Genomic DNA, 24,478 nt, shown 5'->3' on the forward strand with positions numbered 1-24,478 from the left:
TTTAAGACCTTACTTAATAGTTCCTGGCAATTTGTGTAGAACACCAGTTAGCTTAAGAAGCTTTGTCTAAATAGTCAATTTTTCTTTCTAAATATCTGTTACCTTAGCACATGCTGGAAGAAACAGCCTTCTACCTCTTCTCCCCATCGCTCAAATGTTGCTTGTAGTGTTAGAGGAAGTTATTTGAAGTGGAAGCGAAGTTTGCCAAAATACTGGAGCTTTGTTATTGCTGTGTGGTGCTTTTGCCTTTTTTCTGGATGCATTCACTGTGAAAGTAGTGGTTATGGTGGGGAAGCATTGGTGCTGGAGGAAAACAGTATCAAATAGTTTTAAAGTTATTGATATGTAGATATAATCTATCTGTAGCTTTTAATAAATGTATGGCTCTTTGTGAAAGCTTTATATAAGCCTTAGCATAAGGCCCTCCAGGCCTTTAGGCATTACTGCTATGCCATTACTGCGTTATTTTGTGTGAACTCGGTTTTCCATTTCTCAGCAAAGCTTCTTGTTAGGTATTGATCCTGGAAAACCTTGTGTGTATCTTCCTTTGTGCATTCTCCTCTTAGGTCTCATTGAAGCTAAAACCTTGTCTGCTGTTAAGTGCTGAGGAGTGAGATATTTGCTCATGAGTTTTGTGGCAGGGACTACAGCCATCTCAGTTTTACTGGAGTCCTGTTATGTGAATAGTTACTGTAAGCTTAAATTTGAAACAGTTTATTTTATCTAGAAATACTTGTTTTGAAAGCATCTGTGCTACAAGTGATTTGCATTGATGATTTCTGAGAGCAGCTGGGAAATGCCAGGTTTGGGAGTATTACATGCTGAGAAGAGCTGATTTCATTTACTCAGGACAATGAAAGGGGTTTTTACCCTGAAGAAGCTTGCCAAGGCAGCCTTTTCTTTCTGCCCCCAAGAAGCTGCAGCAGAGTGTTCAGCAGACAGAACTAATCCCAGAATCAGGTGTTGCTGCCCTGTGTGTGTCGGAGCTGAGGAAGCCGTGCCCAGGCTAGCAGCTGCTCCCAGAAGAGGAGGATTGTTCCAAAAACAGAGGGTGAGCCTCCTGTAAAGTAAAGTAAAATTGAGGGAATTGCTTCTAATCCATGTAAGCTACCTTGCTGCACGATTTTCTTTTTAAAGTGACTTTGCATTAATAGATTTGGAGTTCTGGTTGGATTTGTAATCTAATCAGGCAACCTGAGCCCTAATGAAAGATTAAGCCCACAGCTAGAACACAAAGCAGAAAGTGCTTGCCCTCACTGCTATGGCAGCATAGATATTAGTTGTTTAAAGCAGATACAAGTAGCAAGGAAGTAGTTAGCTCTTTCTAGATTTTATTCACAGTATTTGTCAGGAGTCTTGCGAACCTGTCCGTTTACATTGTAGTGCATTACCAGGGTGCACTTATTTAATGGATGTACTCTGTCCTGGAGCTAAAGAATTTACTGAAATGTACCAGTATTATTTTTATTAGTGGTAATTCCACACTGCAGGCTTGCTAGGGCAGTGAGGTCTGCATGCTAGTAGCAATTAAACTGGGGGAATGACTGTATTTCCACAATGATTTCCACACTGAATTTGTTCAGCATGGCCAACAAGGACTTTCTACCTGCCTGGAGTGGAAGCTAAACTATTAGAAAATCAAGCAGCTTTTTCTATCTTGCATGTTATCAAAAGTCATAAATATGAAATTTTGTGACTTTCCTGATGAGTAGCAATGCATACTCTTCCATGCTGTAAGGTTAAGAACTCCAGTGATAATGTTGGCTGTTACAATCAATAAGTTGTTTGGGTAGTTTTAATGGAGAACGAGTAGAAGTAATATTGAAGCATCACATCTCTAAGTTTAATCAGGTGAAAAGCATTAGTTTAACATGTCTTCAACCTAAGGCAGTCTCTAATCTGTTTCTCCATCCTTACATAAAGGATATTCTTCTCTACTGGCAGTGGGGAAACTGAATATGCTAGACAATGTGGAAACATGGAAATGTTTAGAAAGTTTCTGGTTTATCAGTCATGAAGTTATTTTCCATGCAGTATCCAAATTTAGACACAGGTCTTCGTTTTAATCAAATTTCCAATTTTCTGTCAGAACTGGTCTATTAAAGCTTTTCATCGTGCTTGTTTCTTGCCTTTCTTCAGGGTAATCCATCTGAATGTGTGCTACAGGGATTTTCTTCTGTGAGAACTGAAGGTGTAAAAATGCATATAATTGGATTTGTCTGTGAGAAGCTACTTCCTGTACTTCTGTATTTCTATGTGCATAATGTCTTTGTAAATCCTGTATCACTTCTCTTGGTCTGGATAAAAGGCTGAGGATGTGAAATGGTAGCAGCTTGGCTCTTGTTGCAGATGTTGCTGCAGTGGAGAGCTGCTCTTCCTTCTAGCCTTGGGATGTGAATTTGCATGTGATAACTGGCTTTCCTGTGAAGTTCCAGATTCTGGTGGATTTCCTGCACAGATGGTGTTGAGCAAGGCCCTGATTGATAGACTTTATAGAACTGCCACCTGAAAACTTGTTTCACTGGTCAACTGTGACCAGTCCCTTTCTTTTGACTTCTCTTGTTATTTAAGCTCTGATTATTTCAGCTTTCCATTGGTATTTTTATATAAATGCTGAATATTTTCCTATTAACATTTCCCCTGTGCCCCTCCTCCCCATCCCCCCTCTACCACATCTGAAAATCAGCCTGCACTTAGCAAAACAAAAAATTATGGCCTGTAGATAATCAAGTTTTGCACCTGGTTGAAACTTTATGGGATTGTTGTTAGAATCAGTAAGAAGAGGCTTGCCAGCATCTCAACTGTTGGGGGGGATTGGAAAGTGGGAGGGAGTTTGGGAACTGTCAGTTTATATTTGCCCAAAATGGTGCTTGCAACAAAAGGGTATCTAGTATCATACCGAGCAACCAATTTGGAACATGGCTCTGTGGAAAAAATGCTACCTACTGGATTTATAGCATGGTTTCTTGAATTGCCTGACTTTAACTTTTTAGAATCCTTCTTTTAAAGCATCATCTGAAGCCAACAAAGCAGCAAGGTGATCAAGTCTTCACAGGGCAGCCTAATACAGTGTCAGCACATAGGAACAGAAGGATGGAAAAAGTCATCTTTGGTGCTGTTGCTGTTAATGTGGATGTGTTTGTAGCCTTGCAAATAGCATGAATAGAGAAGAAAGAATCAAAACTGCAGATTGACATTCCGACATATAAAAGTGTGTAGCTGAACCAGCAGGACTGAATAAGTCGGATAATATTGTTGCTTTCTGTTTTGCAAGTTTTAAAACAGTGCTAAATAAAGCAAGCGGGTTATTTTCCCTTACTGCACAGTTAGGATTTCCCAGCTCAGAGCTTTCAGTCACTGCTTGAACAGTCTACCTTCTGTTTGGAAACAGAGCAACTTCTGTTCATTAGAAACAGTCAACAATAAATATGAAGATATTTTCTGCAGTTTGCTTTGGAACTCGGTGGATCGGGTGTTATGGATACACAGTTGTTTTTTTTTTCTTTACAAGGAGTGGCGGAGAACTCATACAGTGGTTTTTGTTCCAAGAATGTTGCACTGAAAACCAAGGCACTGTTCAGAGCAGATTATGAAAACAGTTTTTAGCTGTCTTGTCCCACTGTGAAGTGTCTGGTTGTTGTTTTAATAGTGTTAGCGAAGCAGTCATTTTGGTAATGATTAATGACAACTGTAATTTTCTTTTAACTGACCTGATCCTCCTTTTCTTTTGTTGTATTATTTGACTGTAATTACTTGGGAAGTGGCTTGTAGCTTTAGCTATAATAAGTATGTTGGTAACTTTGTGTTTGTTTTGAGTTGGTGAAATGTAATTTTTGGACCTGTGGCTCATCAGTGTAAAGCAACCAACTGCCCTAGACTTGAGAATAGAAAACTGGGAAGATAAATTCTTTGTATGGAGATGAGGAAAATGAAAACAATTTTAGTGCTACAGTAGTCTTGGCATGAATGTGTAGTGATTTCTGGAGCTGTAAAGGCTGGGAACATAAGTGTATGTGTGTGGGTAGGTGGGTATGTGGGTGCTGGTGAAAAGGAAAGGGGAATCTGGGTTAGGAAGGCAATAATTAAGAGTTCTTTCTGCAGACATAAGAAAACCTTTTAACTTTGTTTAAAAATAACAGAATACCTCTTTTTAAAAATTAAGCTATTTTGATGTGAGCTTCTAGAATAGAATACATTTAACTACTAAGAGGAAGAAATTGGATGAAGCCTGGTGCTGGCATGCCTGACTGGATGTTTTCGGTCATTTGGATAAATGTGAATTGCATTGGTTATTCTTTTCTGGTTTTTTTTTTTTTTTAAAAAAAAAAAAAGGAAAATTATGTTCTTGGAATTAATAAACATTGTTTCATTTGCTTATTTCTGAATTCGTGGTACTTATTCTTGATTTTCCTAAGTGTGTTGGTGACTTGGAATGTGGGGAAGTTCCTGAAAGTATGTACTTATTCTTAAAATATTTCACTTGTATATATGAAATTTTTTTATACTATGTATATTTTGTATTATATATGAAATATCTTATTTACATGAACTCCTTTTATGGTTATTCCTTTGACTTTACAGGTAAAACAGTATTTTTCTTTCTGTGTCAGGGCGTGCAGAAATGTTGCCATTGCTCTGCAAGTAGGAGTGTTCAACTTTTGCACCAGAAAGTCACTGTCAGTTCTGTGCCTTTAATTGAAAATACCATGTGGGCATCATTAGTTCATTTGTTGGTGTACTGTGATGCTGTGGGCAATGTTTTTGAAACCAGCTGTCTCACAAAACTGTGGTTTTTAGTGAAGTTTGACTCTGATAATTCTACAGTAGTTCATGTGCTTTTCTAAAGAGTTGACACCATCGATGTTTGTGCTGTGAGTGATGTACTTTTTATGGGCTTGGCGTACTTGGATGTGTTAGGCTATCCAACCCCCCAAAATACTCTAGTCACTACTGCTTTACCAAGCTATGGAATAACACTTATTAGGTGTAAGAGGAAAAAATGGAAAAACCAAACAAACCAACCCCACAACAACACAAAACCATAGACTGAGTACCTACAAACCTAAACTCTTGTCACATTTAGAATTCAGGGATTCTGAGGTCATTCTGGTATCTCTTGTAAGCCAGGGCCCAACCAATTTATGTTCACAGCATTACTTTTGACAGTACTGTTTTATCTCAGGTGAATTCTCACACTCTAAATTTCTGGACGCAGTGTCTGAAATACTGACAGCACTTGTCATGACTCATTACTAGGCTGCTGGGCTATGCACTCTTCAACAAGCTTTCCTTAAACTCTCTTTTAAGTTCTACATAATTTAAGATGAAAAAATGATATTTGTTTAGCAGATTTAATCTCTGCTAAGCGTTCAGTCATATAGCAGAAAGCTGCTACAGAAAGTATGTTCCTTTTCCTGATGCTGCCCTAATTACATAATTAATACCAGGCTCTGGTAAGTTTTACCAGTGGCGTGACTCAGCCACTCCTTACAGCTCTATGCTCCAGAGCAGGAATGATGAAGGCTGCTAACTTGTGTGTTATTGCTAAATGTTGGAGGGAAAAAATCCCACATAATTTACAAAAGAAATATAGGGTGTCATGCTCTGTTTTGCATATAGAATTGTTTTCTCCATTAATCCTTATCCGCAGAAATACATTTGATTGCTTAATTGTCTCTTGAGTGTAGTAGTTGTTGATACTGTCTGGGGGACACACCAAAAGACCTTTCTTTTCTCTTTCCTTTTGAATTTGCGATCTCTACGTTATTTAAGCAGTGTGACCATCAGGTGCTATTACCATAAACTTTTCACAATAGTAATCTTCATTAGTGTTCAGTATTGTCAGTGCTAGTGATTAATATGAAACCACACTGATGTAATGTAGATGGTGTTTTTCATACTTCTGTGCATGTGCTTATAGGTCATATAAACTGAAGCATATTTATTAATGGAAACCTTAAATTTACAAGAAGCAAGTGTACTTACGTGAGACAGATTTAATGTGCAGTTTAAGGCAGTCCTTGGTTTGCTTTTTGGATATTTGTCTTGGTACATAAAAATATCCAGAGCACAGCCATCAAATTGCAGACTGGTTGAACCGTCTGGGAAACCACAGTTTTGGTGACATGGAGCAGTCATCCAGAGCCAGAGGCACAGATGGCTCTGCTTCCTTGTGGTAAATTTTTGGGTTACATGTTTCCCTTGTTTGTGCACTTCCTATGTTGGCTCTGAAGGCGTTTCTTTTGATTTCTGACAGGCCTTTTGGGAATGTTAAGTTTCCCAGAACACCTGCAAAAGCGACATGGCCTTCATGCCTGAACAAGGTATTTGGGATGTGTCTGCTGCTCTCCTGGCTGTGGTATGATGTCCAGAAGTGCAGTGTAAGCACAGTAACAATCTGAAAGTGTACATAGAGATTCTTAAAGAACTGGAAGCTACCTCCCAAAATAAGAACTGAAGTGAGCCAGCATCTTCTGGAGTTCCTTATTGTTCCTTTTTTTTTAAAGATAAAAAACATTCCCAGGGATTGTTTTCAGGGTTAATCCTTGCGAGTAAACTGTGACTTGAGTATTTCAGTGTATGTCCACATATTTGCTACAACGTGGTGTCCAGACCTTGAGCTAATGCCAGCCATGTTAGTAGTACAGCTGAGCACTGTGCCCACTGCACTGTAACAGCAGATACTTATGCTTCTTGCTCTCTAATATTGCTTGCTCATGCTCTTTGATGAGGAGAGGCAGTCCAGTAGCTCCAGGCTTATGAGCTACATGGAGATTAAATGTCTGTCATCCCTTTCAGCACTAGACTACGTTTGACCCCTTACTGGGACCAATGTCTGTATTCTGCCGCTTTATTGCATGATATAGGTGTGCCTGCATTCTGTATGGTATGAAATTAATTTTGAACTTCAGTTTTAGAAAGGCCTTGCTAATAAACAGTAAATACTTCAAGTCTTAATTCATAAATTAAACTTTGCTGCATGTTTTTTAGATCTCATTTTCTTATTTTTAGATCTCATTTAGATTCTCAATTTTCTCTAAGATATTGGTATTTCTCCTCTAGCTTTTTGAGTGCTGAGATACATAACAGTAAATGTTCATTTAAAAAAATAGCACAGTAGCACAGTTAAAAAAAAAAAAAAGTCTGTTTGCCTTAGAAATGCTGTTTCCAATATTAGTTTAGTTCTACTCAAAACTGTGCTTGCCTTTGGAGGCATTCCAGTTCTGTGCTTGGCAGGCACGTGGAAGCTTATGGTAGTAGTGCTGCTTTTCCATTGCAGCTGACCTTGTCTTGAACTAGAAATAATCAAGGCCTTTACAAATCTTGCAACAGTCGCCCCTTCTGTCTGTCAAAAGTCAAATTGCTCTCAAAAGCTGTGGATTTCTTCGCTCACTAAGGAGTAAATTAGTCCACAAGAAACAACAAGAAAGAGGTTTAGATGAAAGCATTGCTTCATATTATAAGGAAAGATGTCTGAGGTTGTCTAGATCTACTGGAGGATCTTTTAGCTGTTCTGTGGGATGTGGGGATGAGAAATGAGTGTGCTGGGCAGCAGGAGGTCTGTGGGAGGGCAGGCTTGGGCCTTTCCCCTCCCTGTGTTTGCTTTTCCTGGTGAAAGCACAGGGCTGTGCCTGTCAGTGTGAGGATGCCATCTGTGTTGCACAGCCTGCTTGGCTGTTACAGAATTGCACAAGAATTACTCTGAAATCATACTGCTAAACTGTTTTCTGGCTAGCTGCAGTGGTTGCCTGGAGATGCAGCTATTGTACAGTGGTTCGGGAACCAAGTGAAAGCAGTAGCCTTCGAAACTGCCTCAGCCTGGCACTGCAAATGTAATCCTCAGCACAAGCACTTAATGGCAGATGAGCTGACCAGACACAGGCTGCTGAAAAGGGTAATTGTTTTATGAAATTAAATTTGGATTTTAAAAATAGAAAATAGCCGAAGAGGTTGAGGGTAGAGGAGGAACGCTGGACAAATCTAGTTACAGCAGAGGTACATTTCCTCAATTTAATTCAGTTTCAGTTTTCCATTTGCTGCTTTCTCGTTATGTGCAAACTGGAAGTGACATTCTGCAGCACTAAAACAAAATATTCTGCGCATGTGTTTTTGAATAGGATTTTTTTGTTTGTGTGCAGTAAAATAAGTTAGCTATTGAAAATATAATATCTTGGAACCCAGTTTGTTATTTAGTGGCTGCTTTTGCTGGATGTTTTAAACTAAGGGCTTAATGCTCATATGTAGTGGTTACACATGGATTGAAGGGATGCTAATACCTTTTTATCAATATCTTAAAAGGACTTTGGAGTAAAATCTGAACCACACAGAACATGCTTTAGCTTTGCTGCACTCCTAATGCATTTTATTAGGAGTTATCTGAGCTATTTGTGAAATTTTATTCCCTGATGTTGCCAAACTTGCATTGAGATACATACCTTCTTAACGTGCCTGGTTTCCTGGTGTCTAAAGGTGAGCATTGGTTCATGTACATAACATCTGCCTCACTTGTGCTTGCTCAGGGAGCTGGTGTAAGCTTAGGCAGAGTAACGCCTGGAGTCTGCCTAGCTTCTGTGGGCTCTGGGCAACTCAGCACCTTCTGGCAGCGCTGGGCTCAGTCTGGATCATGACAGCCATGGTAACTTCAGGGAAACATTGATGGGAGCAGTGCCCGCATCTTACGTGAGAGCGATTGAGTTGCAATCACAGCAAGCTAGTGCTCATTGCTGTGGCTGGGTGACTGCGTGTGCCCCTGCCTCTCACAGGTAACCCAGGCTCACAGGGTGGGAGCTGACCCATGGCAGGGGGAGAGACTTAGCAATGTGCTGGGTGGCCAGTTGCCACAGTGTAGCTGCTGAGTGGTGTCTTGTGTAATCATTGTAACATGCATATCTGTAATCACACGTCCTTTTCACATGTGAGAATACCAGTATGTGTAATACCAGTGATTGATATCATTAATCCAGAACTGTACCATTAATTGGTACCACAGGGTATGAACTGAATGATAAAGCATCCAGAAACTGAGTTAGTCTTTCTGCAGCAGTGACACTGTTACAAAGGTACCCTGAATTTGTCTTACACTTAGTTTGCTTTATAAAGATGGCTTTTATTTCATTATTCATTCGGTCATTGAAAGTACTTCATGAAGGTTTGAGGTGGTTTGGTTTTTTTGCCGTTGCAGGCACCTGAAACTAATGGAGTCCATCCTGAGGGCTGTCAAGATATACTGGTAGTACAGTATATTTATTTATGGCTTGCTTAGCAACAACTGCCCTGCTGGCACTTGAAAAGAAAAGCAGAAGACAAATGACCTGGACTTTGCTTGCAGCTTACCGTAACAGCGTAGGGGGTTATTTTGATGCTAACACTGGGAAGGAGTGCTCTGTGGTATGGGTTTGAATTTAATGTGTATTTTGTGTTATTCTGAAGAGGAGTTAAAATAAATCATTGTGATATTTCTTCAAAAGGAGTTGGGCTGGAAGTTGAGGTATTGGCTTGTAGCAATTGCATACTTTCTCTGAACTTGTGTGTCTTTCTGGAGGAAAAAAGCAGGGTAAAAGCATGCTAAAACAGTTCTCAGACTTTTCATGTTTGTTTCACTGGTCACCAAAAACTCTCTGAGGAAATGCTGAGAGAGGCACATCAGTACTAAAGGTATTGAAAGGTAACTCACCAAATATGAGCATTTTTTTTACCTGCTGGTGTTACTTAACGCCACAGATGATTGCCACAGGCAATGGAGGTGCAGAGGCCATTGCGCCCAGACATGCTGGCAACAGAACAGAAACTCTTTACCGTGGTTGATGGTTGCTGGCACAAGCCAGAAGGTTTGTTCCTGTCTTTATTGCTGTACTAACAAGAGGTAGATCTAGCATTTGTCATGTATTTGTCGTATGCCAGGCTTTTTCATATCCGTACACCTCATTCAGATATAAAGAAATAAAATTTCAATCATTAGTTCATATAATGCATTCAGGTGCAATAGCAGGAGCCTCATTTGGAGGTGCTAATAATCATAGAAGCAAGCAAGTTTCTGTTGTGTGCTAGCAAAAATACTGAAAAGCTTATGCAAGCAAAAGTATTAGTTGTCTGTGGGAAGAAATCTGTCCAGCTTTCTTTACCTCCCTCCTTGTGAAGGACTATGTTTAGTGGGAGTGCTTTGAGCATAAATGTAAATGGAATGGAAAAAAGAAATTGTGATGCCAAAATACAGGCAGGAATCTGCTTTTTTTTTTTTTTTTTAATCAGGTTTGGAGAGCTTTTGTTTGTTTCCCAGTTTATATTGCCTGCTACACTTCACTAAAAGTTTTATTAGGTGCTCTTGGATTCAATATTTCATATCCCCACATGTGGAACTTAATTGTGTGAAATTTAATAGGTTTGATGTTGGAAGAGAGAGTTGAGTTTACAGGGTAACTTGTTTGCTGCTGAGCACTGCACATGGTTTGAATGTGTGCTTTTCTGAGCAAGGTGAAGACAGTCCTTTCCCCACAGCAGAAGTCTTTAATGAAAAAGAACTTTGTGGGTCTTCATTATCTTTTTTCCGACATCCAGCTTCTGGCTAGATACTGCTATCTGCAAGATTAATCTGCGATGTATTTTTTCTTTTCTTTCTGTAAAATGAGAATAACTTGATGCTTTGCCCTGTATAGGTTACCCTTAGAAGTACTTGTTTGCTTATTACTATTCTGTACAGGTGCTGAGACTGTATGTGGTAAATGTTGTGACAAATACCTTTTGTTAGAGTAGTATTTGCAGTACTTCGCATGCAAAATAAATTCACTGGCCTCATTTTGTTTAGTATATTAAATGAGGTTTAAGGGATGGCTCGATCACAGATTTGTGGAGATTGAGGAAAAGCTAGATAATGGGGAGGTTCTTAAATGAACCAACATAAAATTGTTCAGTAGCTGAAAGGAGGTGTGTGTATGATTCCATCTATATCCTTACAAAACCTTTTGTATATAAAAATAATATATACTTATCACTGGGACAATTTTCCACCTCTAGAAATAAGCCAAGATAGGATGCTTTTCAGAAGGATATTATGATATTTTTTGTTTTGAGGAAGAATCAGTTCTGGGAAGTCTGATGTTCTTGCATAACACATAGTATTGACCCAATATTGCTGTGGTCTCTGGACTGTATTATTGGAGTCTGTTCTAGCTGACAATATTTTTAGCAGAGACGCTGCGCTCCTATTCTACTGAGAGATTAGTACAATATTGCATTACTGTGCCACCACTGGCTATTTTAGCCTTCCTAATTAGACAGCTTGTCCCTGTGCTGAGGCAGAATAGATTTAGGGGATTAAGTTTCATGTGTGTGGCCTGGAGGCTCTGCAAAGTACATGTAAACAAGACTTGGGTGTGCTCATGCTTTGGAGGGGAGGAGAGGGAAGGATGCAAGCCAAGGTGGTGTTTGGGCGGTTGCCACATCTAAGGAGATGTGATTGGAATAGGTAGAAAACACCTGATAGTACACAATTAAGAGAATAGCCTGAAAAACAGGTGAGATGGGGGCTGCATGGATGACAAAATGGATGAAGTCAAACCTGTCCTGGAGAAAAATCCCAGTGGCATACAACTAGGCTGGGAACTGCAGAGAGAGATCATCAAAATGAACTCTTTCACATTTTAAAGCATGGGCGCTGCCTGCTTTGCTGACAGAAGTGACCACATTAAGACATGAAAGTGAGAAAGGTTTGGCTGTAAGCAGAAAGAAAAATCACTTTCCCAACTGATGCGTGGGGTGGAGGAGGAGGAAATGTTCCTATAGCCAGTGCTGGAGCAGAATCTGACTTGCATGAGGACTCTTACTTGCCAAACCACACATTGAGTGGAAATAGGAAGACTTTGAGAGCCATGAGGTTCATGTGATCCACTCACTGTTCATAAGCAGCCAGAAATCAGGTTGAAGGTGAGGTATTTGTTGCTTACTTATTAAAGTCATCGTATTAGCTTAGTGCTGAATTTACCAAGAGAGCTATATAGATTTTGGAGCACGAAGTATCCCGTGAGCAGACCTTAGGTTGGGTGATGAAGATCTCCTGTCTGCACATCCTTTTCAGGGAAGATGTCTTTCAAACCTGACTCAGCTGTGATCTCTCTTGTTGCTACGTTCTAGCTCTGTGGCAGAGCAGGACATTGTGTAAAGGCAGTTACAGAATAAGAAAGGAGTCTGTCTTTGGGATGAAGCTTTAGTGATCTGGCAAGTCTTGCTTTGTTTTCCCTTTGTGCTGCAGATATGCTGGTGAAACGCTACTTTTTTTCTCTTCGCACTGCCTTCAGATTTAGTGGTAAATTAGGGAGGAAGGACTGCCATTGCTGCTGGGTCTCTGGATGTTGTGTGATGACTCAAGGAAGTGACTGTGCTGGCAGCAAGCTGCTAGTAGTGACAAAGATTTCCATCAGCTCAGCTGGTCTCTGGAACAGTATCTTGCTGTGGCCTGATTATGGTTGCATGGAATGCACTTGCAGCTTGCTGCTGTGCTGAGCAGCAGAATGCTCAGAGGTGCTGCCTGGCTGCAAGGCAAGGAGCTAGCTGGGAGGATCCTCATGGGAAGTCTCTGCGGGCTGACATTGAAACTTCTCACTTTAGTCCTGTCATCACTGTAATAATTATCATGCAAATCATTGATATTTTTAGGCATGCTGTTCCTCTTTGTGGTCACTGTGAGCCTTTACTTAGTAGTAGAAAGGAGAAAATTATTTGGCACCTGTCATAATTGCATCAATTATTCAGCACAGAAAATTAATTCTGATCTGAAAAAAAAAAGGATGGAAAAACCCTCCTTCTCTTTCAAGTTGTCAGTTTTCATTCTACAAGTTAGTGCTAAAAGCCTTTCGGAACTGGTTGGGAATTGAGGTTATGATGCACAAAAGGTTACTTGATTTTGAAAATGTGTTCTCAAGTTTTTAGAACAGGTCTTTCTAAGCTTTCTTATACCAGGAAACAATGTGACAAGTACCTCTGGAGCTTTAGGAGCCCTCAGAGTTCATGCTTGTAAGAACAATTGATTGTCTTTATGCCATCCGCACTGGATTACTGAAAGAACAAGAGTGCTTAGTCTGAAAAAGAAGCTTGCCTTCTGACTGACTTCTACTGCCTTATTTTAATGCCTTGAATAACTTGTTGAGTATTGGTATTTTCTAAATATTGTGTCATAGACTGCATGCTTTTGTTTGCTCAACTTCCTAGTTGTATAGAATGCTGTTAAGAAAGGCATATGATTAATTTCCCTTTAAAGACTCTATCTATTTGTCAGGTTTGTTTAGTGGGTACAGGATCAAGTTTGTTGTTGAAGGAGCTATGTAAGTCCTAAATGATTTCTAGCATTCTTCTAATTTAAAGAGAAAAAAAATCCTTATGATAATGATTGTTATTAGAGAGAATATCTGTGACCTGTATTACACAGTCCTTAAATGCAAACACCATTTATAGAGTATTTATGCCTATTTTACACATCATATACTCTCCCCTTAATGGTATTTTTCAAAGGTTTGCTTAATTTGCATTTCACACTAGAGGGTATGCTGACAAGGGAGGTACTGCCTGATCCTTAATGAACTTTCCATAAAGGAGTTAATGTGCAGAAACCCTTACAAATAAATGATTGCTGTATCCTAGTGCCACACAGTGGGATGTAATGAAGCTTTTAAAAAGAAAGTCCTGAAAAATACTCCTGATAGCAATGCACATCTCTGGGTGAACAATTTGCAGTCTGCAATAGAATAAAGATACATCATGTTCCATGTGATTCTCTTCCACCCTTGTATTTCTAATTTGACCTGAAGTGTGTGTGCTGATATAATTTGGATTAGTCTGCAGCAGTCCACTCAGGGGCGTTGATGACTGTCTCTGTGCATCAGCAAGCATTGGCATGGTTGCAGTAGAGCAGTAGGTACCTTTGGGCCCTTATGTTTCCATTAGATTTTGGAACAAATTTTGTATTTGGAGTAGAGTGTTTTGGCTTAATTTCCTCTGAAAGGGGTATAATTTGTGCACACTGAAAATGCTCTGTGATCCAAAGTAGCATGTGGTAAGTGAAGATGCTGGGGGAATTTGCTTCAAGGCAGCACAACTACCCCAAATCAAACACTAATGTAGTTTGTTACATGTTACATGGACCTTAATGGACAGAATACAAAATGAATACGTACCTTTAAAGTATACTGTGTACAGATCTTCCACTTAGACATATGTAACCAAAAGCAGCCACACCAAGGTAAATATAAGTACTTAAAGTTTGATATAAGTGGAAAATCTATATGAAATGCTCCATGATTTTATATGTAGCTGTACTGCTGATGGTTTATCACCCTTTATATATATATATAGCCTTATTTATCCCTTGTCTTTTAAGCTGCACACTTTTCTTGTTTATAAATTTGGTGCTGCTTTGAGAAGTTGGAAATACTTATTCTTTAAAACAAAAAAAATAATTTTGTAAACAAATTATTAGTTAATTACAGCTGGAATAATATGTCATGTTGGCCAGAGTTTTTCTTCCTGATAGTTAACCATTAAACCAGTTGAATCACAAACTTCTACAGTGTTCTTTAGTCACAGAGCCAGTGCATTAATTCAGTTTTGGCTCGTTTGGAAGAGTATTGAGAATGCAGAAGAGCTAATAAAATGATAGAATATAAAAAAGTTCGAGTTAACTGTGTTCTGTCAAGTAGTTTGTCAGAAATGGAACAAGCCGAAATAAAGCCTGAACTTTGTCTCAGTGGGGAAATAAGGAGGAATGAGACACTCTCCTCTTTAGAACTTGTTAGATATTTTTCTTTCTTTCCTTTGGAGGTATGCTGCTTCACTGAAACCAAACATTACATGGAAGTGTTCTTGCTGTGACAAAGCTCCTTTCCTGTCAAAGAACAACTGAGCCTTCTGCCTGCTCTTAGCAAGGAGGCCTTCGTTTAAGTTGATATGTAGGTTTTGGGGATCCTTGCTCCTAAAATACTACTTAAACTATCATCCAAGGTTTTCATATTTCTGTTGCTATTAAAATCCATTTTTACAATGAAAGCACGAAGAAGTCTGATATGATTTGAAAGTCTGAAAAGGCTCATGCAGGTTACTCTTCACTAATGCATCATATATGCCCAGAAATGTTCAGAGTTCTAGCAGGTCATCAACTTGAAGATGGTAGGTGAACCTTCAGTGAAGACAATGTCATTTACATGAGCAGTTGTAGGAGTGGGGCTCTGATATGGTCAGTTCTGTGGCACAGACAACTGGAAGCTTCCTGGCTTGATGAAAATTTCTTATTTTTCAGTCAGTAATTCTTTTCAGATCTCCTCTTTACATTGTTCATATGTTCCTCTCCCTCATAATGAGAATTTCTAATAGTTCTTTTTGTCTTTTCCAAACCAGAATTAGACCACAGCTAGCCAAAGAGAAGATTGAAGGATGCCATATTTGTACCTCTGTCACACCTGGAGAACCTCAAGTGTTCTTGGGAAAAGATAAGGCCTTCACTTTTGATTATGTCTTTAACATAGACTCTCAGCAAGAAGAGATCTATATACAGTGTATAGAAAAACTGATTGAAGGTTGTTTTGAAGGCTATAATGCCACTGTGTTTGCTTATGGCCAGGTAAGCTTTACTTTATTTCAAAGTCTTTATTTTGGCATAAACAGTTTCTTGTGACTGATCTTTCTCTTAAATTATGGAATGCATGAACCTGGGTTTTAGCATCTTGGATTTATTTTAAATGATCTATCCTGTAGGAGACTGTTTAGGAGTTTGTATAGATTCTGTGCAGAATGGCAGTTGAAATACAGACAATATATAGGCAGTAGAATTAATAGTAATTCTGACAATAGCGTGAGTCCATATAATTTCTGAATTCACCCCAAATGCAGCAGTACAAATTAGTGACTGAATCAGTTTTTACGTAGAGATAGGTTGTACTCAGATTCTTAGCAACTATCCATCTCTCTGCAGTTTCAGATACTTTTGGGAAAAGGAGGTTTTTTAAAATAGATCCTAGTGAGCTTCAGGCTACATTGTTTGTGGGCAAAATGCCTTTTCGTAGAGAATGCACCCTCTCAGTGCACTGGGCACATACTTTACTTCTTAAAGCTGGAATATCATTGAGGACAATGTAGAGAATGCATTATTGTCTTCTGAATATTCCTTTAGGAATTGATTGCATAAAATTTGGTCTTAGATGCTGAATTTCACCATAGTTAAATGTCATATCTCAAACTAGACTTCATCTAGCTAACTTTAGTGAAACAAAGCAATGTGCAGATCCAGTTTAGATTATGTTCAGCAAGATTTTGTCTTTGCCCACTAACTGAGTGAAAATACAACACTGCCTTGTTTTCTATAAGGACTTCACATTTAATTAAATTATCTTCCTAGTGAAGGTACAGCTTGTATTCTTTAGTACTGTCTTATAAATTGAAAACAATGGTAACATTCTACCTGAGATATTCAGACATCATAATTAAGGGAGTCATTTGATCTACTTCAGATTGCAAATTGCAGTTGCAAATGCTGCTTCTACGTTCAAAATACATGCTTTAATTAACAGTCTCGGTTGAAAACATTAATTCTTCTTCTGACCTCAGACATGATAGCTCAAGGGCGATGTAAGCTTGGAAGAAGTTTGTAGGGAAGGGCTATGAAAGATTGTGCTGGTTCCTGCCTTTTTGTATGTGATATGTGGATAAATGGTAGATTTTGTCCAACTTCTGCTGTTTAATCCTTTTTCCCCCCAAAATGACCTATTGTTTTGGATGTTAATACTGTAGAGATGACAGACTGACTTAGTAGTCACTATCTAGCATTAATGTCCACAGACTGCATTTCTCTGTGTACTATTAATTGTTCTGGTGACTAACCCCTTTTCAATTTAGACAGGTGCTGGCAAAACATACACCATGGGCACTGGGTTTGATGTCAATATAACAGAAGAGGAACAAGGCATTATATCCCGTGCTGTTAAGCATCTTTTCAGATGTATTGAAGAAAAAAAACAAGCTGCTATTAAACAAGGACTTCCACCTCCAGATTTTAAAGTGAATGCACAGTTCTTAGAGGTAAATACAATCTATTTTTTGCATGTAACTCCATGGGGTTTTTTTAAGCCAATTAATCCTTTTTTTGTTGTTGTTGTTTTTTGTTGTGTTTGTTTGTTTGTTTGTTTTTGTTGTTGTTACTTTTACTACTTTTCCCACAAGATGTTTTGAATTAATCTTCAAGGTTTCAAAAGGATGTTTTAGGGAGTTTACTTCAGCTCTTCAGAATATGGAAAAAGAATCTTTTTATCTTATTCCAATTATTTTAGTAGTTTTCTTCACAAAGTTATTTTGAAGTGCAGAAATAGTCATGTTGGCCATTATTTACCCCTTTCTGCAGCACACATTTTTGTGGGGCCTGTTGCTCTTGTGTGTTTAATTCTTTACAAAACCTTAAAGCAAGAAAGTATACATGTATTTAAAAAAAAAAAATCAATTGTACTTTGTGCCTTTGGATAGTCACCATGCTTTGCCTGCTTTTGACACTTTGACATAGATTACTTTAGCTTTTAAAATCTATTCAGGAGATTTGTTCTATTCATTTCACCGAAGAAGAAACCTAGCATAAAAATACTTCTTTTTGTGATCCCCAGTGATTTAGGATTGGGGATCCATGTCACTGTTACTGCTTTCATTAGATCTAGATAAAACCCGGGTCAGTGCTGAGGAAAAAATATTCCCTTTGTGGGTTTTTTTTTATGGACACAGTTCCTGGTAAGAGGCCGTAACATCTGTGATCTTTCCAACCTGCGACAGCTGTTGGTTTAAGTCTTGCAGCTTTTATGCTGTCTCTCCTGCCTGTGGAACTATGTTATTTGATTGATTTGGGTGTAATGTATTTACATATACTACCAAGCTGCAGAAGCTGATACTTTAAGCACACAAAGAGGAAGAATCAATTTAAGGAAGAGCATGTGTAAATGTGTATTACTTAGTTTGTGTCTGCAACTTTATCTACTTCAGGGGCAAAAGAAACCCCACTTTTGTATTACTCAAGAGAAAAAATGGTTTCTATTACTGCTGAAGTAAACTAGGTCCTTTAGTCATATATTCCTACAATTGTTTTAAAGATTAACAAGCTGGCACTGGTTTTCTGCTGGGATAGGTTTGTCACTGCTAACCTTAAGCAGAGGTTTTTGTAGCTCTGACTAATGTTTGCCTAGAGAGTGTCTGGGCTTGAGCATGAGCCATGAGAATGCTGCACTCCCCTGTTCTCTGAACATCTTGGAGCTGCAGCTTCACTTCTGCTTAGGCAACTGCAGCAGTAGTGTAAGGAGTAGTAACCAGTGTAGCTTCTAAATGCCTTGTGTTTTTTATATAACATTAGAAACATGACTGCAAGAGTCCCACAATACAGAGCAGTAATTGAATGTTACAGTGGTGATGGTATGCGGAATTGCAGCCATTACCAACATATTTCAGATGAAATCTACATACTAAAACCTCTCGTTTATCCAATTTAGAGAAAGATTAAATGATATATATAATAATTTCTTCCTTAACAAAATGTCACTTCTTTGGTGGATTTTTTTATTATTGTTCTAAGGCTAAATTGGGACTTCTCGCCTTTTCTGAAGTTAGATATTATACAGTACTCTTGTATCAGAATGTATCCTTTTCCTCCCATCATATCTACCATTAGAGCTGGATTATATAAACAATAATTTAGTTACTGAACAAGTTGAAGCAAGGTTTTATTTTGGAGTAACTTTGAAGTCTGACAGCTGGGTAACTGTTGGGAACAGTGACTTCTGTTTGTTACTTTCTTGCTTTTCTTTAGTTTGCTGCAATCTTCTCTTAACTCTTTGCTTTCCTGTTAAATTTTCATAAAAAGAGACATATGCAGCCCCCCACAACTATAGCTGCATTATCAGGACCCTCTCTAAATTGTGGTATCTGTTTACTTGCACTTAGCTAGGTAAAATATTAGTAAGAGGGCTCCTACTTAGAATATTTCTGCCTAATAATGACATATAATTAATTTTTAATATGTTAAAAATTAAAAGCATCACATTGACAAATGCTGAGCCTTTTCTTCTTGGGGATAGATCCTCAGTTGTGAGAGGAGGAAGCTTTTTGCTTTCAGTATATGAGAAAGTACATTGGGAGAATACAGATCCATTGCAATTGTTCCTTGGCTTTTACCTAGGGGCTTTGATCAGGAATTTAATCAGTCTGGCCTAAGCTCTGCTGAAGTAAGTTGGTATAACCAAATTAAAGACAGCGGAAATGTTCCAGTGTACGTCAGCAGGGACCTGCTTTTTCTGTTTGCTGTTATTTCTGTATTTTGTTTCCCCTGATGTCTTCAGTTGGATCTAAACACTTCCTGAAACTTGGAGCATTCTTATAAAATGATAATCCATCTCCTGTAACAGATAACTACATAGTAATTTCTGATGTCTTTCCTTGTTCTGATATCATTTGCTGACCTAAAAGTCTGATGTGCACAATGATATTGAATTGAAAGACCGCTAAATGGTATTTGCCTTCAGGAGACCCAATGAAACAGGCAATAAACACTAAGCAGCCTGAAACATTCAAGAGATAGTTGCTGTTGCTCATGTGATTGTGCCTAAAAGTTGTGACTCAATCTGGGGCACTAAAGTGTAGGTATTGCATGGAGGAAAGTACAAAAGCCCTGCTCAAGAAACCATCCCATAGTATTTTTGGCCTGTTGGTAGGTGTCTTTTATAAGCAGCTTGCACAAAAAACTATTCCAGGTTAAATTCCTTCTAGACCAGGAACAGTTTATCTGAATGAAGGTGAAACATAGCATTAAGGTATGAGGGAGGAGATGAGAAAAGGTGTGCTGGCAGGGAGAGCAAGTGGAGTGAGTTTGAAGTGCTTGATGGAAGGGTGCAGCCAACTGAATCAACAAAACAAAAGGAAAGCCCAAGGTCAAATCTGAAGAGAGCAGGTGCCTGCCACAGAAACCCCTGCTGTGATTGTTCTGCTGACATCTAGAGCCTCCGCTTCCCTGGTCCCACCAAAGAATCTTCTCCCAGATCTGACAATCTGGAGGAAGTTATGGCAGCTTTGGGTGGCATAATAGTAAGGTGTGCAGGTGACTTAATTTGCAGTTGTTCTATTATCATATTTGCCTTGTGAGTTTGGATGTTTCATAGCATCTCTTCTGAGAGCCTTGACATTTGAATTTTTAGAACTTTCTGGACATACCATGCATAGTTTTGTTAGCTTTTGGAGGAATTCCTTCCTAAAATAATATGGTTTATGTCTTTTTTTTATTTTTTTTTTTTCCCTCCTCAGCTTTACAATGAAGAAATTCTTGATCTGTTTGATACCACACGTGATATTGATGCAAAGAATAAAAAATCAAATATTAAAATACATGAAGATTCAGCAGGAGGAATTTATACAGTGGGTGTTACAACCCGAACTGTGAATGGAGAATCAGAGGTGATCATTGAAAATAAATTACTCCGTAGGATACCAAATACATTCTAAAAATGTTTTCTGTATGTTTTGTTAAGCAGTTAAAAAGATAGGTTTTGCTTGCTAAATCTGAATTTTGGACCATTTATGTGTAAAATTTAGCTGAAATATAAGTTTTCTTTATTTTCTGTTGCCTTAAGTGTGCTAAATGTCCGATAGTAATTTCCTACCACTTGAATTTGCTAGAAACACACTTTTACTAATAATGTAGTTCTGCAGGGAGAGAAAATTTTGGTATGTGTGTAAATCTGATCTCCCAAATCTTGTATGTGGTGTTTTTTTTCCTGTGACTAGAAAGCTTTGCATTATGACTGGTGTGACTTAAACTGCCATTTGTGTGCATTGCAAATCTGAATACAGATATTATTTTACTGTGTGTTTTTGTACAAAAAGTACAAAAATTGTACCCTTTTGCCACAGGTGAATGAAAGGAAGGTTGCTATGTTACTACCAGGGGACAGCAAAAAGATGGGTACAAAGATTAAAGCATTTTCTTTTAGAAACCGTAGAAAATATTTTTGCTTGCTTAAGTACCTTTTGTGCTTTTTGACCTAAAGGAACTGAAATCATATCGAAGAGTAAAAGCTTATTTATATCTAAAGCTGTAAGTGTTACAGGAACATTTTCTATTTAAACTGCAAGTAATGCAATGTACCTCTTGTCTATTTTCCAGATGATGCAGTGCCTAAAGCTGGGGGCTTTGTCTCGAACCACTGCCAGCACTCAGATGAATGTTCAGAGCTCACGGTCTCATGCTATCTTTACTATACACTTATGTCAAACCAGAGTCTGTCCTGCATTTAACACCGTACGTATCTTTGCTGGTTTTATTCATCAGTTTAGTAACCATTTTTCAAATGGTGAATACTGTTTTAGCAGCCACTGCTATCTGAATTTCACTTAGTAAAGATGCTACAGTCATCATCATGCTGGATGAATTCACTAAGCATTATAATGATTTGATTTAATCTGTGCCTATATAACCATCTTCTAGCCAGAGGCAACCATAAAACTGCAGCCTCTTACATGAACCAGCCCATTCTCATCTAGCATTTTCTTCAGTATTTTGTTGCAACATACACAAGTAAGAAAGTTAACATGTAATTTGTCTTTAATTGGGAAAGTGTTTCAAATTGTCTTAGTATTTAGTGGGTTTAAGCTTGCAGTCAGCAAACTGAAAACACTCGGGTGTTCCAGATTAAATGTTGATATCCAATAAGGAGCAAATAGTAAAGCATTGGATCCTGAGGCTTAGTCTATTTATTTTAAATATATATGTGTTTGGGGTTACGTGCTTAACCTGAAATTTAAACTATGAATGTACATGGAGCTGTTCTGTAGAAGATGTTTCATGTGACTGGTTGTTAGTTGCTGTTGGTATACTTTGTAAAGAGAGGAGTTCCCAATAAGTCCATATTACTTAAAACTACAGTAGCTTCAGGGGGCCTTATTTTGATTATTCTAAAGGTATCAGTTTTAAAATATTTTGGTGAAGTCCTCAGTGTTTGGCTAGTGTTTTACACACAGATATCAAGCTTTCAAGCGTGTGGAACAGGGAATTGGAGTTGTAGTACTTTTTGGGGGGCGGGTTGCTTTTTTTTGTAACACTACAAATAATCATTTGCAGGCAAAATGAGTGTCACTCCCTGGTCCTTTGCGGTATGTAGATCTCCTTTATGTACCTGTTAAAAGTACTTCTTCCTGGTTTCCACGCTGAACCTGGTGTTGTGTGCAGCTGTCTGTCTTCACTTGGGACTGGCACCACACTTGGAGCCCAGGCAGGGCACCTCAGTCACTGCATGGTGACACTGTCTTCTCAGAGGTTTTGTTGAAAGCTGTCCATTTAGCTGGGGAGTGAGAGAACTCATCTGGGAGCCCCATTTCCCTCAGGCTGGCAGCACTGCAGTCTGCCTGTGCAGGTGCACTTGTAGCCTTCCCCACCAGCTGAGCCACACTCAGGACTCTTGCTGGCTCTGCCTGGCTTTTAACAGATACTTATGTTAGAGGAATAGGTGGCCGCCTTCTGTCTTATGTCAAACTGATTTGTTTCTCCTTTTTCTTGGGAGATATAAGCAAGGTAATTTGACGGTCTGGAGCTGGGCATTCCTAGATCCTTCATCTGTGAAGACAGCACCCTCTCCTTTCCCTGTGGTGTTTAGGAGAGTAGAGGTTAAGCCTGACGTTGGCCTCTGAATGCTCCTGGAATATAAATTAATATGAGCTATTATTGGGTGTCCAGGAGAGATGCAGCTCAAGTTTCTGTAGACAACAGTTTTGGGAGACCTTTGTTACCAGGGCAACACAGTTTCTCCTGCTCAGATGACAGCATTGGCTGCTTCCTGTCTGGGGCAGGCAGCCAGGGCTATAGCACAGACACACCATTCCTCACACTGTGTTCATACTATCTGCCTTCTTGGGAGTTTCTGGTTGTACATTTGACTTAGTAAATAAGCAAGAGTGAAAGCATGCTTTGAGGGCTGTGAAAGAATGTGGGCAAGCAGCAGTGTAAATGTCAAAATATCAGAAACAGTGATTTATAGTACAGCTACACTAATGGACAGAAATAAGTTTGGAATTATCTAATGAACAAGGGTAATTTTGCTCCTGTGCTTTGGGACATGAAGTGGAAAGAGTGGCTGAGGCTGTGGTAGCTCACTGTAGTGCAGTGAGGCTCCCCACACTGACAAATGTATGTGTCAAGTGCCAGTTTTTACAGCTTACTTGGGGTGTGGGGAAGGAACCTCTTCTCCCTTGTTGCCTCCTCTGTCCCCATTTTCTGGCCAAGTCAGAAGTGCTGGTAGAGTACTGGCTGCTAGGAAACTGGCTTAAAAATTAATTCCTACCATAAAATTGAAGAACCATGCCACAGGGGTGCTGATGATAGGGATTAGAGTTATAAAAACAAAGTATCTTTCAGTTATTTGGGAGGTTTATGAACCAAGTGGGTCAGGAAATTATATAATTAAGTTTGGTATTTTTTAATCTATTTCCTTCAACTGATTTAAGACTTGCCTTCCAGGAGAGGTACAAATGTTGTTGCCCACTTTGCTGAAGACTTGTGTATTTCAATGTACGTATCCCCCCATTCTTCCATCGAGCAACAATTGGAGCTTATACTTAAAGTAACTGGCATTTACATACATCTGGAGCCGGGTCTTCAAGAATGTGTTAGTAATGTGATTAAAATGGTTGACAGTTTTTGGAGAGAGACTGTTATAAAAGAGTAACGTGAAAGCAAGTCTTGTAAATAATCGTTGATTGAACTTTGCAGTAGACAAATATTAATGGAAAGATAATATGAAATAAGTTAATGTCAAAGATCTTACTAAGCTTTATGGCTTATTCTTTATTTCAGGATAATACCACCGATAACAGAATAATATCAGAATCTTCTGAGATGAATGAATTTGAAACTCTTACTGCCAAGTTCCATTTTGTTGATTTAGCGGGATCTGAAAGGTTAAAGCGAACAGGAGCTACAGGAGAAAGGGCAAAAGAAGGAATTTCCATCAACTGTGGACTAGTAAGACTATACAACTTGTTCCCATAGGTTGTTGGTACCATCTTCTCTTCCTTTTTTGGATCACTTGTTTTCAGTAATCCCTAAGGTAGAAAAGCATTGAGTGAACAAAGACTGAGTTTTGCACAGGATGTGATAGTGCACATTGATTCTTACTGGCTCCTGGCTTGCTGATGTTTTCTCAGTTGTATTAGACCCTAACTAGCAAATTCTAGTACTTATAGCTTATGAAATACAGTTAGTTACTTTAACTTTTAAAAGATATTGTAAAGTACCTTTCATTTTTTTAACTTTTATTTTTTATTGTGTCAAGACCCAAGCAATTAGAGAACATTATAAGCAGTTTGCATGGAGTACAGGCATGTGAAACGTGGGCAATGAGTCAGCTTAATTCGTCCATAAATGCTTGTTTTTTATTACAGTTATGAAGTACAATGTAAAACAACCCCAGGCAAAACACTTCCAACTAGA

General features: G+C 38.7%; 1 protein-coding gene across 1 annotated transcript in view; it reads left to right on the plus strand.

Annotated features, from left to right (window-relative positions):
- Positions 1-24,478, plus strand: part of KIF21A (kinesin family member 21A) — a gene marked incomplete at its 5' end in the record, with an annotated part of 91,517 nt that overhangs the window by 14,918 nt on the left and 52,121 nt on the right. Inside the window, 5 exons of the mRNA XM_080616470.1 lie at positions 15,379-15,601; positions 16,873-17,055; positions 20,302-20,451; positions 21,161-21,295; positions 23,843-24,010. Of these exons, the coding sequence (XP_080472596.1) occupies positions 15,379-15,601; positions 16,873-17,055; positions 20,302-20,451; positions 21,161-21,295; positions 23,843-24,010 (859 nt within the window). The remainder of the gene's footprint in view (positions 1-15,378; positions 15,602-16,872; positions 17,056-20,301; positions 20,452-21,160; positions 21,296-23,842; positions 24,011-24,478) is intronic.

This window comes from Psittacula echo (genome assembly GCF_963264785.1).
Source record: "Psittacula echo genome assembly, chromosome: 1".
NCBI classification, from domain to species: Eukaryota; Metazoa; Chordata; class Aves; order Psittaciformes; family Psittacidae; genus Psittacula; species Psittacula echo.